Source organism: Macrotis lagotis, chromosome 6 (assembly GCF_037893015.1).
Source record: "Macrotis lagotis isolate mMagLag1 chromosome 6, bilby.v1.9.chrom.fasta, whole genome shotgun sequence".
Classification (NCBI taxonomy): Eukaryota; Metazoa; Chordata; class Mammalia; order Peramelemorphia; family Peramelidae; genus Macrotis; species Macrotis lagotis.
The window spans coordinates 18,022,393-18,037,895 of NC_133663.1; the positions used below are offsets into that span (position 1 = coordinate 18,022,393).

The 15,503-nt window shown below is 45.9% G+C and overlaps 2 protein-coding genes across 2 annotated transcripts in view; one reads left to right on the plus strand and one right to left on the minus strand.

The window, feature by feature from the left end:
* Positions 1-667: 667 nt before the first annotated feature.
* On the minus strand, positions 668-1,360 carry SHOX2 (SHOX homeobox 2). Its single transcript, XM_074192716.1, has one exon. It carries the CDS (start codon positions 1,358-1,360, stop codon positions 668-670), a length of 693 nt encoding a protein of 230 aa, XP_074048817.1.
* A 2-nt stretch (positions 1,361-1,362) lies between these two features.
* RSRC1 (arginine and serine rich coiled-coil 1) overlaps positions 1,363-15,503 on the plus strand; it is a 367,121-nt gene continuing 352,980 nt past the window's right edge. The window contains exons 1-6 of the mRNA XM_074192717.1: positions 1,363-1,481; positions 3,534-3,609; positions 3,968-4,105; positions 4,725-5,087; positions 13,779-13,981; positions 14,702-14,827. Of these exons, the coding sequence (XP_074048818.1) occupies positions 1,363-1,481; positions 3,534-3,609; positions 3,968-4,105; positions 4,725-5,087; positions 13,779-13,981; positions 14,702-14,827 (1,025 nt within the window). The remainder of the gene's footprint in view (positions 1,482-3,533; positions 3,610-3,967; positions 4,106-4,724; positions 5,088-13,778; positions 13,982-14,701; positions 14,828-15,503) is intronic.

The window sequence follows — 15,503 nt, forward strand, 5'->3', positions numbered from 1 at the left end:
TTCTATTTTTATCTGCAACAGATACTATCGAGTTTTTCACTCCATGGATTAATAGATATTAAGATAAAATACCAAACAGTAGCGGTCCCTGGAATGAGTTCTCCCATCTTTGCCTGCAAAGAGACTATTGAGGTCTTCCCTTCACCGATAACTAGATATTAGGGTAAAATAAAAAACCAACAGTCGTAGTCCCTGGAATGAGCTCTCCTATTTTCATCTGCAATGAGACTACGGAGTTCTTTTCTCCATGGATAAATGGACATTAGAATAAAGCAGAAAAGCAGTGAGCAGTCCCTGCAAGGAGTTCTCTGCAGAGGAGATTGGGATGGGGAAAAGGAAAGGCGGAGAGGGAGGAAATCAAATCTTTCTATAATAGGAAAGTGTTGGGAGTTTAAAAAAGGAAGGCTGCCTCTCCGACTACGTGCAGAGGCTCGGCTTCAAGTGGCTATCAAGAGATCGACCTGCCCGCTTGGCACCCTGGAAAGGATCCCTCCTGTTTTTAGAACTTTGAGTCTCTCTCTCTCTCTCTCTCTCTCTCTCTCTCTCTCTCTCTCTCTCTGAACAAGCTCCTAAGCACAAGATACTCCAGCTAGTAGAATGCACTTCAGTGGAATAAATATGACAATCTGCAGTCCAAATACACACACACACACACACACTTACACACTCAAACACACACACCATCAAATGCCACACTCCCTCTCGCCCCCTCCCCCACCCCCAGTTGACTTTGAAAACTGGGTGGTCGCACTTCCTCGGCTCGCCATCCCCATCCCCAAACCCCAAGTCTTCCCGGACTCTTGGGTCCTTTCCCCCGCCAGAGTTGAGGGGGGACGGGGGAGGGGGAAAGCGGGGTGTTTCGGGTCTGGCCGTTACCCTCCGTGAGTTTGGGACTGCCCGAGTCTCTGGTTCTCTCGGCGGCGCCCATGTCCAGTTCCCGAACGGGAGACCGCCCTCCTCCTCCTCCTCCTCCTCCTCCACCTCCTCCACCTCCTCCTCCTCCTCCTCCTCCTCCACCTCCTCCTCCTCCTCCTCCTCCTCCTCCACCTCCTCCTCCTCCGCCGCCGCCGCCTCCTCCCGCAGCTCTCACTGCGGGGTTGCAGCCGTCTTCCCGGCTCGGGTCGCCGCCGCCTCCCGGCTCCTTGCCGCTCCGCACCGGGCCGCTCTCTAGGACCTCTCTGTACGTGATCACCTCCTTCTTCTCCTTCACTTTCTGGTCAAAAGACTTGGAGACAAACGCCGTAAGTTCTTCCATGGTCCGGCCCGGCTCTCGCTCGCTCGCCTTCCTCCGGGCGCCTTCCTCCTCCTCTTTTTTCTTCTTCTTCTTTTTACTGTTCCAAACCCCCCAATAATAACACATCAATGGGGACGGGGGGAGGGGAAAGAAGGGGGGAGGTGGTGGTGGCGGTAGTGGTGGTGTGGAAGGAGGAGGAGGAGGAGGAGGAGGAGGAGGAAGGCGAGAGGAGGAGGGCTGAGGGCAGGCTGGAGTCAAATGGAAGCTGACGTTTCCCAACTGGAGAGAGCTGGTTAAATGTTAAGATCTTTGACAATTCTTCCTGCCGAGAGTTCGGATCTGCTAGTGATGTGGCTTATTGAAGTCGGACTATTTATACTTTGCAAAGCCGGCCCCTTGTTCTGAGCAAATTATCTTCCCTGGCAATTCGGAAGCAAGCCCCTTCTCCTGGAGCAAGCGAGCCACTCACTCCCAAGGAGAGCAGGAAAGCCAGAGAGAGAGAGAGAGAGAGAGAGAGAGAGAGAGAGAGAGAGAGAGAGAGAGAGAGAGAGAGAGAGAGGGAGAGAGAGAAGGGGAGGAGGAAGTAAGGGATAGGAGGAGGAGGGAAAGGGGAGGGGGGAAATGAGGGTGTGGGGGTAAGGAGGGAAAAAAAAGATCACTGGTCCTTCAGGGTTTCAGATCCTGGCGGTCGGGGTGGCTGTCGGCCATTCAGCCAGGATTGACAAGAATCCCTAATTAATTTAATTAGGCGTGGATCTTGCGCTAGTATCCCGACTTAGTTAAACACAGGGGAGACGGGCAGGATCTGCAGGGGAGGGGCCAACGTGGTGCTTGGGGAGGGAGGGAGAGAGAGAGAGAGAGAGAGAGAGAGAGAGAGAGAGAGAGAGAGAGAGCCGGAGGAGGTAGCAGTGTCTCAGCGAGTCTTCCTTAGCCCGCTGGCAGAGAGCCGAAGCGGCTGCCAAGCTTCGCAGGTGACCCGCCCGCTGCCCAAGGAAAAGAAGAGGAGTGGGCCAGGCTAGCCCCCGCTGATACTGGGGCCGGTGGTCACCGGTGCTGCTTCTGCCCGTTTGTCTGCGGATCCAGATCTTCACTCAATGCACTGAGTTGGGTTTGGGAAAGGTGGATGGTCCAATTTCTTGAACAGATGCTGCCCGACAAGGGCATCTTCCTCCTAGGTGCAGTGTCCTCCCCCACCCCACCCCCTCCACTCTCCCCTTCTTGCCTCTTGGCACAGGAATTCTTCCAAGTATTGTCCCTACTTGAATTTTTTAAGAGGACTTTCACAAAAAAAAGAAAAGGTTTTGCTTTTTGCTTCTCCTGAAACACACATGCATCTAAAGGACATTTAAAAACTCAGTTGCTTCCCAACTCTTGGGCCTCGGTTTCTTAATCTGTCAAATGAAGAGGTCGGACAAGAGATGCCCCTTTCCGTTCTGACCTTCTAGTATCCGCCACAGCTCACCTCTCCCTTGAACCAACCACAAAACCAACAACTCACGCTATGTTTTTTCAAGTGCGCTTTTCATCTTGTACATCATTTTGATTACATTTTATTTGACTTTTAAATTTTGAACAACCAAGAGCCATTCGCTCTCTTGCTGAATTCTGCACTAAATGTATATAGTGTCTCCCTCTCGTTTGTTCTGCAGCTTACAGAGGCCGGGAGAAAACAGTTTTGTGGGGAGAATAAGTTGGGAAATATTTTTTCTTTGGGCTTGGGAGAAGGTTCTGAACAGTCCAGCTGCAATTCCTGACCACTTCATCTTTAATGTAATTTATAGAAAGTTCCCCTTAAAGGAGCATCTGTATTCCAAGGCCACACTATTCTACCCATTTATGTAGTATGATGGATGTTACATCTAAATAAAGGCACACGAGGACACCTCTCTAGAAATAATAACTTTATACGGGCAGTTTCACACACGGTTATCTTTCCTTGCACACCGTTTTGGAAATTTTCATGGAGATAGTATGTCCTGACCGTTCATTATTAAAAATAATTGTTCTTGAAAGTGATTCCAATCAGCTGGCTCAATGGGGAACCTCCTAAGAGATAAACCTGAGATCCCAAAGCACTGAACATCATATCCATAGAAAATTCAGCTAGATAAGAACTAGGGAAGTTCCTCCCAGAGCAATGACACAAATGTTCGAAAAAGAAAAGCGTTCGGGAGAGAAACCATGGTCATTCTAAATTCTAAGTTCATATGTCTCTCCCATGGAAATCCTCCTGGGGTGACCCGAGGTAAGAGAAAGTCCCTGTTTCGTTTTGCTAATACATCCTGCCTTCCTTTTGCAGATTAAATTCCCCATTGATGTTCCTGGACAATATATTGGAGCTTCCAAGGATCCGATTAGACACCACCTTTGGGACGGTTTTTAAGAGACTACACAAATGGCCTAAGTTCTATAATCTGATCTCTGCCAAGACAACTTTCCATTTTTCCAAACGTATTTTCTCACTGTTATTTAGACTAGAATCGGCTGTACTCTTCCTAGCTTTCCATGGACATAACCTTTCTTAATCAATTATATCTATGAAATCTTTCTTTCTATTAAAATTGAATGCTTGAACAACCCCACGGCACCTCCAGTTTGCTGAAGTTTGTGAAGTTATAAGGAGGGTTTAAAAATTGGGCGCAAACTGCCAAGAAAGGGTTGTGTTTCCTCCTGTATTGGGGCACTTGGAGCACAGCGGATATATAACTTTGGCCTCTTTTATTCAATTTTCAGATTACTTATGAGAAACATCGAGAATGCAGCCAATTCAATGAACACGAAGCTTGGAACTGTCCAAAGGTGGCCGTCCCCGAAGCAGTGGAGACGCCCCTACCAGAGTCGTGGTCCCTGGCGGGCTTAGTTCAGATCTGGGTGCCAGGACCATAGTTAATCCGGTTTCTTCTGAAAGCTCTTTAATTTTGAGTTTTGCTTCTTCCTTTCGATCCGAACTTGAGGTTCAGGTCTCTGAACGTGCAACAGGGGAAAGGGGAAAAATAAAGAAGTTTGTCCTTGGCCCAGTTCATTTAAGCTGATGAGCCGCGGCGGGGCGGGGGGGCTGCCGGGGTCGCAGGAGGCGCTCCCCAGCTGCAGCCTGCCCCGTTTGAACCCTTCCAGAAAGGAGCCTCTAAGCGGGCTGCTTCCTCGGGGACCCCAACAGAGAGGCGCGCCCCCCGCCCCCCAGGAAGGCGGGGGGGGCAGGACTTGGGCCAAGTGAGTTTTCGAGTTTTTGTTTATTTGGGGGCGGCCCGAGCTCGCACAACCGGAATACACGTCGGAGCGACCCCTTGGGAATAAGGGGGGGCGGGGGGGGCGGGGCCTGGTCGGCTAGGGGGGCAAGGAGACCCCCCCCAGGCTGACCTTTCCAAGAACCAAAACAATCAATAAAAAAAAACAGAAAACGAGGGGGGTCAGTGTCCACGCCGGACCGGGGTGACGGGGAGGGCGGAAAGCGAGGGCCCCCCAGCCCAGCCCCTCCGCGCCCCCACTGCAGGGGCCCGCGCGCCTGCGCCTCGGGCGGGCTCTGGGGCCTGAGCAGGGCGCCCCCCCCCGGCGGGGGGGCGGCCCGCGCTCCATCCGCGCCATCGGCCATCCCCGGGCCGCGCCGGCCTGGCCGCATCGATGCGCTCGGCGCTCGGCCGCCGCGCCTGGCCGCGGCCCCGGAAGGCTGGGCCCGAACGAGGCGGGCGCGTGCTCGCGGCGCGGGCGCGGGCGGGGGCGCGTGCTCGCGGCGCGGGAGGAGCGCGTGCACGCGGCGGCGGCGGCGGCGGCGGCGGCGGCGGCTCCGGCGGCTCCGGCTCCGGCTCCGTGGGGCGGCGGCCTCGGCCCGGGCGGCGGCGTCGGGCCCCCGAGCCAGGTGAGGCCCGGGCTCGGCCCGGCCGGCGGAGGAGGCCCCGGGGCGGCGGGGCCCGGCGGGCCGCGCGGGGAGGGGGGGGCGCCCGGGAGACCCCCGAGGCCGCCCCGGCGGCGTGGACGCGGGCCGCCGGGCCGGGAGAGGGGCCGGGCGCTCTGCGCATGCGTGCCCCCGGGCCGGGGGGGGGAGGGGAGGGAGCGCCGGCCGCCTTCCCCCCCCCCCGGTCCCTCAGTGCGCGTGCGCGTGCGCGGGGCGGGGGCGTGTGGGCGCGCGTGCCGGCGTGTGCGTGGACACGGCGTGCGGGAGCGGACGCGCGAGTGGGAGCGTGAGTGTGCAGGACGGTGGGAGCAGAAAGCGGCGTGGCGAGTGCGCGCGTGCCTGTGTGTCGGTGCGTGTGCGGCCGCGTGTGTACCTGCCCCAGGGCCAGGGCTGCAAGCACGCGCACACGTGCCTGTGTGTATGTGAGACCCGGCCCCCCCTGCTGCCCGGGCCAGGCTGCTCAGCGACCCCGGGCCCGGGCCCGCCAGCCCTCCCGAGGAGCTTCCTCCCCCGGAGAGGTTTCAGGGGGAACGACATCCTTGTGTTCACCAACTGTGTCTTGAAATTTACCATTTCCTTATGATTCCTGCATTTAAGTCTAAATTGTGCACAACGAGGTGGCTCGGTCCATAGGGCACCAGGCCTAGAATCAGGAGGACTCGACCTCAGACGCTTCCTAGCTACGCTTGGTCCTGGACCAGTCACTTCACCCCGTCTGCCTCAGTTTCCTCATCTGTAAAATGGACTTGAGAAGAAAATGGCAAAAACCACTCCAGCAGCTCTGCCAAGAAAACCCCAGAGAGACTGACGCAACTGAACAACAGTCATCACAAATTAAGAAGCCATAATTCTGAGAAGAGGCCTGTAGGCTTTGTTCAACTGTCAAAGGGTTCCTTACTCCACACAGTGCAGATCCTCCCAGTTAGAGAGCTGTGGGTCTAACACTCCAAGTGTTCCAGCTGCCGTTCCTCGTCCATTTGGAGCTTGCAGGAATTTGTCATCCTGCCATCTTCTTCATTTGCAGAAGAGGAAACCGAGGCATTGGGAGATGAACCGATCTGCCCTTAGTCACACCGTTAGTGACTTTCAGAGACAGAGCTTGAACTCAGATCTTGTCTGCAAGGATGCGTCTTCCTCAACTGCTCCAGCTTGTCCACAGCCACATTGACCTCAGCCCTGGACACAGACTCCTGTGTGATCTGGCCAGAGCTGAAAACAGGACGACTACCTTGTGTGTTTGAAGCTGGCATTCCTTTCTTGGTCCCCTCGATTATAAACATGGAGCTGGGCAGGACTGGGAGCAGGGAGGTGTCTTGCCCACAGTCACTGAGCTGGGATTTGGCCATGTCCCCCTCCAGATCCCACACTCTGTCCACTGTGCTGTGCTCTTCCTGGAGAGAGACTGGCCTAGGCAGACATCTTTGACCAATGCAGTTGCCGTAGTCATCAACCTTGAGCAGAGAACCCAAGGAGGTCACCTTAGCAGAGTTCTCTAGACGTTGAAAAGTGCATTGTTATTAGAGCATAAGCTCCAGGCACATAGGACTGTTTCATTTTTTGTAAGGCTAGCACAGGGCCTGGCTTTCATTCACATTTATTAATTGATTTTTTTTTTTTGGCAAGGCAATGGGGTTAATTGGCTTGCCCAAGGCCACACATTTAGGGAATTATTAAGTGACTGAGGTCAGATTTGAACTCAGGTCCTCCTGACTCCAGGGCTGGTGCTCTATCCACTGCACCACCTAGCTGCCCCGACAAATAACTTTTTTTTTTTGCAAGGCAGTGGGCTTGCCCAAGGGCACACAACTAGGTGATTATTAAGTGTCTGAGGTCAGATTTGAACTCAGGTCCTCCTGACTCCAGGGCTGATGATCCACTGTGCCATCTAGCTGTCCCCTGATTGATTGATAATAGTTTCTTTCAGTGTTAGAATCATTCATCATAATATGGTCCTTTATTTTAACTGTTAGACGTGACAAGTCTAGAGTTCAGGAATTAAAAAAAAAGTTTTATTTAATAAAGAAAAATCTGTTTTCTCCTAGCATTAAAGAAAAAAAAGGTAAAACCTTTGTCTTGCCTAGTTGAATGAAGCCAATCCTCTCCTTGTCCATGTCACTTCTCTCAGGGTACTCTGGAAGCCTGCAGAGTGCAGTCTTGACCAGAGCTGTTTGTCTTTGCTGTGCTCTGGTCATCATTCAAATGATTCTCCCAGGTGTTGCTCTGTTCCCTCTGGGTCTGTTCATATAGGTTTTCTTGGGATTCCCTGAACCCATGCTTTTCATCATTTCTTGCAGAACAGCTGTTCCTTTTTTGGTCACAGTTCAGTTCTGAAGCTGTTAGCTGGTGAATTCCTGGTATTGTACAGACAGTGCAGAGATTCTGAGGAGGGCCTTTCTAACCTCACATTTTGTACATCATAGAAGCCAACCAGTGGCACCTCTGTGGTGTCGTCATCATCAGCCATGGCTGACTTCAGCAGGATGGGCCCCTCCATCCTACACTGTCTCTCAACCTGGCCAAGCTCATGTCCATCTCTATGTGATCCTCTGCAGCCACCTCTCCTTTCACCTTCAAGCTTTCCTAGCATTAGCGACTTTTTTCAGTGAGTTACATCCTCTCATTAGTATTAGTATTTAAACTGCAGCTTCAGTATTTGACCTTCAAGTGAATGAATTTCTTTGATTTGATTTGACCTCTTTGCTATCCAAGGGACTCTCCAAATTCTTCTCTAGTACCACCATTTGTTAGTTTATAAACAGTTTTCTCTACATTGGTTCCTCATAATAGTCTTGTGTACTATTATCTTCATCCTTGACTCAGACATGAAGTGACTAAATCAACATCATATCTAATCTCTCAGAAAAAGAACATTATATTAATTAGTAACAGGATGGGATGGCTATCCCACACAAAGACTGAAAAATGATATTTTGTATATTAGGATGTGGAAAGGAACAGTTTTATCCTCTTGTTTCTGGAAGGACCCAGCTTCAGTTTAGTAATTACAGGGTGAAAACCCCATGACTCCTTTGACCAACTCCACAGACATTGAGGAGCTTGCTGTTGGCAGGCTGGGCTCCCAAGACACAAGCCCAGGGGCTCCACTGTTCCTCCTACTGCCATTAGATGGGGGGTGGGGGAGACAGGATGCAAGTGGGGTAATGAAGGAGCTCCTGAGATCAGAGAAAAGGAGAGAGGCAGACCAGGGACTAGATATGTGTAACGGGGAAAGGTAATGGTCAGCAGTGTGTTTGGAATGTCACCACACTGTTGGCTGAGGGAGGTCTTCAAGCTTTAGGAGGAAGACGTAAAGGAGGCTATTTCAGGTCAGAGTGCTAGGGGGCGAGAGCCTTTGTTGGCAGTGAGGAGTTTTAACTTGGTCTGCATGGCAGTGACCAGATGGGTCCCAGCCTGACCAGACTCAATGTGGATGAGGACTTAGAGGGCACAGATGCACAAGAAGTAGAGATGGAGAGTCTAAGATACCAAGATGACAGCCAACATTCTGAAAGATTTGGACAGATAAAATGCTGGGTCTGCCTCCTCCAATGAAGCTTCCTAGGGATAAACTCATTGTGTTACTCCATGGGGTTAAAGGGGGTAACTATTGTGGATGGCTTTCTGGAAGAGTTTAGAATCATGGAACCCCTCTTCTGGAGGCCTTTCTAATAGAGCTGGGTGACCACTAGTCTATGTTAAAAGGGTGCTTTTTCAGGTCTGGATCAGACCTGAGGCCTCTGATTTAGAAATGAGAGCTGAAGGAAGATGTAGAGGGTGACAGAAATGACAAGAGTGTGTCAAATAGACTGAGATACTGAAAAAATGAGGGAAAGAGGCAGAGAAGACAGGAAGGGAGACTTCAACTTTAGACATAATAAGTTGAAGAAAGTATAAACAATTGTGCTATTTGTCTTCATTGACTTTTTTTTTTAAATATGAGGATAGCTGCAGAAAGGTCTGAAAAACTGGAAAAGGACCAAAAGGCTGATATAAAAATGCAGTAAAATTGACACTAGTCATGGAGACTTTTGATCTTCATGGGTGTTTTCATTTCAGTTCTATATCTTCAGTTGACAACGAGGATAGAATCTGAAAGTTCTAAAATCTCAGGAGAGTCAGTATTTTCCTTGTTTCTTGTATGAGGAACTAGGTGAAATTGGCCTGTGAAGAACTATAAGAGACCCTTGGTTTCCAGCATTAAAGATTGGCAGCTACAGTCATCTTGTGGTTGGATTATCTGTTCTGGTGGTTCTCTTTGTAGGTGGTCAGTTTGAATTGACAAGAAGAAATCTATGGGACTCCTGAGAAATCTATGATCAATTCGTTATTCCAGCAGAGAGCTTTTATTTTGTCTGTTCAGGCATGGGATCCTCAATCCCATGAGTCAATAGACATTTTAAGTGCCCACTCTGTGCTAGTCACTGTTTTAGGGACACTAAGTGATCCAGAGAGGCAAAGAGCCCCTGCCCTCTAGAGCTTACAATCGAAGAGGGAAGCCACACATAAAAGTAGGTACCAACACTATAAAGTCCTGGGGAATGGGAAATGATCTGAGGAGGGGCCAAGTTTCCAAATTGATTTCATTTTGTAGTAAGATGAGTTTTTGAAGATGATGAAGTCCAAAAAAAGTAGCCAGGTGGTAAGTGATGAGTATTCCATGGAAGTCATCTTTAGATCATGGAGCATCTGGGTGGAATTCTCATCAGAGGGGGTAGGAAGAGGGCCGAGGAGAAATGATAAAGCCCAGTCCTTTATTGATGAAGTTAGGCACCTCTGATCCTTGCCATCCAGTTATTTGTATTTATGGTGAGTCGCAGTTATGTGGACAAGTATAAATATTGAACAAAGAAGTTATGCAGTAACAATCCTATGTGAGGGGCAGAGGCATCTAGGCAGATGAGTAAATGAAGAGTTATAAAAGTGGTGCATAGAGTGTCTCTTGTAGGCATTCTTTTTTATTTATTTATTTTTATTTATTTTTTTAAGGTTTTTTTTACAAGGCAAATGGGGTTAAGTGGCTTGCCCAAGGCCACACAGCTAGGTAATTATTAAGTGTTTGAGACTGGATTTGAATCCAGGTACTCCTGATTCCAGGGCTGGTGCTTTATCCACTGCACCACCTAGCTGCCCCTCTTGTAGGCATTCAAAGAATTTCATTTTTCCAACTTAATTTTATTCTGCTCCCCTCTGTTTACTGTTTCCCAATCAAACTGGAATATAAGCCATATAATCCTGTATGCCTTGTCATTGGCATAGGAACCACTTCCTCACCTTTGCCTGTTCAGGGTTTTTTTAAGATCACTCTGGTGCTACCTGTTCCATGAAACCTTGCCAGTGTGCCTACCTGGAAGCAATCTCTCTCTCTTCAGCTTTTTTGGTTTGATCTCTGCCAGCAACTTACCCCATTGTAATTTGAATTCTAGTTAGTTATGTGTATGACCATCCCTTTATTAGATCATTTGCTCCACACCACACCTAGCACAGTGTTTTGCATCTAAGCAGAGAATTTAAAAGTGTTGGATTTATAGAATCATAAAATGTTAGAATTGGAAGGAACCTTGAATGTTATCTTGTCTGATCCCCATCTTTTAATAGGTGAGCAAACTGAGTCATACAGAGATGAAGTTGTTTGCCCAAGGTCATACATAGAACAGTGCTGAGATTAGTATCCAGATTTACTGATTCTATGTCTAGTGATGTTTCCTCTAGTCAGAAGCCCTAGGTCCAAGTCCTGGCTCTCTACCAGTTGGTTGATTTGGGTTCTGGGGTTTGTCATTTCTCCTCATTTGCCCTCAGTTTCATCATGTGAAATGAGAGGCTTAACTGAAATATTCTAAGGTTCTTTCAAGTTTTAACCTAGCTTTTCTCATTTCTAGTATTATTTCCATCACTGATTCACTGTTACAACATTTATTTTGAAAAAATTAAACACCAAGTTAACTAAAAAAAAGAATTATAGTAATTTTTACTTTCCTTTTGTGAGATTAATTACAGGTCATTCATACTTTTTCTGACTGAGCCATCCATTTTTACAATTCTTTGACATTTGTTTTCAAACTATTTTCGACTAGGTTCCCTTTAAGGTCCAGTCTCTTTTATGATTTTTTCCTGAGATAAATGACAGTTCATCTCTTATGACAGATTGAAAATTAAAATGATGAACCTTTTATGCCCCTTTTCTCTTTCACTTTATTTTTTCCTCTATTCTCTTGCTCTGGCATAACCCCTGGACCCGATCATTGTGTCTGCAGCAGGAAATAGAGTTCAATTGATAATTTTCTTGCCAGTACAATGTGAACCATCTCAGTGTCTGTCTTGGATTTGCATTTTTCATGTGATTGGTAAATAGGAGTGGGTATCTTTTTAACTCTCTGTCATAAATGACCAATACTTCATCGACTCTTTGATGTTATTGATGTCAGCAGAATTCACTCCACAAGTGCATCCCTATTTATGTCTAATCATCTTGTGCTATTTTTGTTCATGTTTTTCCAAGGATTCTCAGAAGAGGAGTCATTCGTTGTCCTGCAGGCCTTCCTCCAGGTCTTTTTTACATTTCATGAATACCACTGGACCATTCTGGCTGTCCTTCTGTTGTCCCTCAGTCCTACCACATGACTAACCCGCTTTATTTTCTGATAATATATTTCCTTCCTGGGGAAGTATGACTTCCCCAAGTCTAATTCTGGACATCTTAAATAGAAATCATCATCTTCTTCTCTCATCCCTTGCACTTCTCTCCCTTCTTTCATCTTTCTGGGAAGATTGGTGTCCTTTCAATAGAAGATCACCCTGCCATGATGTGATGGAGGTGTTGGTTGAACCCAGGTTTTTCTGATTTTGAGAAAAAGCTTTCTAGTATTATTCTATGCTTCCTCTACATTTTGTTGTTTGTTATGTATGTGTGGAAATACACACACACACACACACACATATATATCCCTTTATATATGTTAAGTCTCAAGAGACCTCAGTACCCTCTTACAACATAAACCAGAAGAAAACCCCTCTCAAAAATATGCTCAATAAGTGAGTAAACCTTTGCCAGAAAACATGGCCTCCTATCCCAGAAGGTGACTTATTCCATTTCTGATTAGCACTAATTGTTAGAAGAGTTTATCTTTCATCAGACTTCAATTTGCCTCTGCAAAGAGGACTGGACTTGGGGTCCAGGAAAACTTAGGGTCACATTCTACCTTGGATACTGTTTTTAAACATTATCTATGACATTAGCCTATAGCTAGATATTAGCTGTGTGACTTTGACAAGTCCTTTCCACTCTGAGCTTTGATTTCCTCATATTTAAACCAATCTCCCTATGAATTATTGTTAGTATCATTACTTCTGACCTCCAGGCCTGAGCAGAGAATGTTAAATCCAAACCTCCATGTGGCAACCTGTAAATAGTTAAGGACCCATATCCTAATCCATCCCCCCAAGCCTTTTTGTTTGCAGACTGAAGAACTCATGTTGCTTCAGAAGGTCCTTTCCTACCCTCACCTCCTCTGGGCGTTCTCCACCTAATGATATTCATCAGTAAGAGGAGCTGGCATCCATATATGCTTGGGTATAAATCAGCTTCAGTATTCAATCTGGATGGTGATGTGATGTTTTTTTCCCCCTAGGTTTTAATCTGGACGTACATACATTAGAACTTGAACCCTCTAGCTCAACCCCTCATTTTATACATATAGACATTGAAACTCGTAGTGTTGAAAGGACTTGGTGGAGGTCACAAAGATAACATACTGGAATATTTTCTTCCTCATTGGGATTGAGATAATGACTTGAAAAAATGTAATTTTTCCCCCCCCTCTTTTTTGCTTTTTTGTAAGACAGTGGGGTTAAGTGACTTGTTCAGGGTCGCACAGCTAGGTGATTATTAAGTGCCTGAGATCACATTTGAACTCAGGTCCTCCTGACTCCAGGACTGGTGCTCTATCCACTGTGCCACCTAACTGCCCCTCCAAAATATATTTTTTTTGAAGAAAAGACTTGAAATATTTTTAGCTTTAAGTCTGTTTTTTTTCTTTTTTCTTTTTAATTTATTTAAGAAATGTGGATAAGTGGCTTGCCCAAGGTCACACAGCTAGGTGATTGTTAAGTGTCTGAGGTCACATTTGAACTCAGGTCCTTCTGACTCCAGAACTGGTGTTCTGTCCACTGTGCCACCTAGCTGCTCTGCTTCAAGCCTGTTTTGAAGATGTTTTGTTTTCAGAATATGTGAAATTGAAAGACTAGGTTAAAAAGTCTCTCAAACATATGTCATACTTTCTTATGATGAATGTAGCATGAGATACAAAAGAAAACTTCCATAGTGCTCTTTGCTAGCATTAACTTCCTTGTAAGGCATTTTGAAGATTTTAGGGAAAATTTAAATCAGCCATCAATTCTAAAAATAATTTCTTTGAAATGCCAAAGAAACATAACTTAGTTATTTCTCCTGTCACATCAAGGATACTGGCACATTTACAGCCTTTTTAACATGAAACTTAAATTTTATAAAATACTCTTCTGAAGTTTCTCCATCTAGACCTGTAAGAATAAAATATATGAGTATGTGTGCATATATATATATATATGTATATCTATATGTATATATACATATATAATGCAATTCGACATTAGAAGCAATTATCATTTTATTTTAACCAGTTTATAAAAATGGGACGCCGTTCATCAGATACTGAAGAAGAGAGTAGAAGTAAAAGGAAAAAAAAGCATCGAAGACGGTCCTCTTCAAGTAGTTCTTCAGGGAGCAGAACCTTCAGCCGCAAGAAAACAGGACGGAAATCCAGGTCCAAGTCAAGATCTTGGTCTCGAGATCTGCAGCCCCGCTCACATTCTTACGATAGAAGGTGAGTGAGCTCAGGGAGGAAATTCCATATAGAGTTTATTAACTCCATCAACTTGGGCTTTGGGGTTATTTATTTTGTTATTTGAAAAATGCAAGCCTCCTTAGAAATAGTAAGTTATGTATTATGTAAAGCTCACATTACACTTTAATGAGGCATCTATCAGAACAGCTAATGTTATTAGAAAGATTCTGTACTGCTCTGGAATTGAAATACTTTCAGGTAAGTTATTGTTTTGTAACTAGAACTGGTATTAAAGGAGAAACACATTGTTTTGTTTCTATTTGTTTAAAGGAAGGAAAGGGGGGGGGGAACTTTCTCTGTGCTTGACACATAATTACTTAAGGTTAAATAAACACCAAGTGTTACCTGCAATATTCCAGATGCTGGGAGTAGTTAAAAAGAAATTCAAATAGGATAGTCATCACCATCAGGGGGTTTATCTTCTGGTTCTATAGATAAGAAATAATGACACTTTGTAGTTAGAGCATTGCAGGTTCAATAAGAAATGTGAAAGGTACTATAGAAGTTGAAGGGAAGGGCATATTTTCAGGTGGGGAGTGAGTGGGTGGTTCAGAGAAGAAATGGTTTAGAAGAAAAGGATACAAATTCAAAAAGATTTGGTGATATTTCAGATCTGTAAAATTATATTATTCATGTCAATAGAAACAACATCATCAGCCAAATTCTCATTAAAGCATAATTAATGTAAAATTGTTTCAGACGCAGGCACCGTTCCAGTAGTAGCTCATCTTATGGATCTAGAAGAAAGCGAAGTCGGAGTAGATCGAGGGGCCGAGGAAAATCCTATAGATCTCAGAGATCAAGGTCAAAAAGTAGAACAAGAAGGTAGATTCTTTTTTTGCTATTATTAAGTTTCGACTATTTTCATTTATAGGCTAGCGTTAACTTTTTGATCTTACGTCCTTCCCATGAATTGAATTTATATTACAATCTTTCTCTTCACCTTCAATGAATCCACTCAATTCTGGTGGTTTATGGTCTTAGTCTACCTGCCTCCCCTCTGGCCCATTGAACAATTTTAAAAAAAAGGAAACTCATAACAAGTATGTATTGGTTCAGCAAAACAGATTCTCACTTTGGCTTTATCTAAAACTGTTTCATTCTGCACTTTCAGTCCAGTATTTCTTTGGGAGGAGGCAAGTAGTGTCTTTGATTTTTAGACTTCTAGACTCATAGTTTACCATTATCTTCCAAAGCTGTTTTTCTCTACAACGCTGTCTTCTTATTAATTATGCAGCTAATTCTTCTCACTTCCCTCTGTATCAGAGGTCTTTCTGGTTTGCTTTGAAGTAGTTCATTTCATCATTTCTTATGGCAAAATAATATTCCATTTCATAGATTTATTTACCTATACTTTCTTAGTTTCCAAGTTTTGGCTACTATGGAAAGCACTACTATAAAAAATTTTTGTATATACAGGTCCTTTTCTTCTTTCTTGGATCCTTTATAGGACAAATAGTGGTGTAGCTGGATCACAGAGTATATAAAATTTAGTATCTTT

Coding starts and splice junctions, on each gene's coding strand:
- SHOX2 (XM_074192716.1), bottom strand. CDS start 1,360: ATGTGTTATTATTGGGGGGTTTGGAACAGTAAAAAGAAGAAGAAGAAA.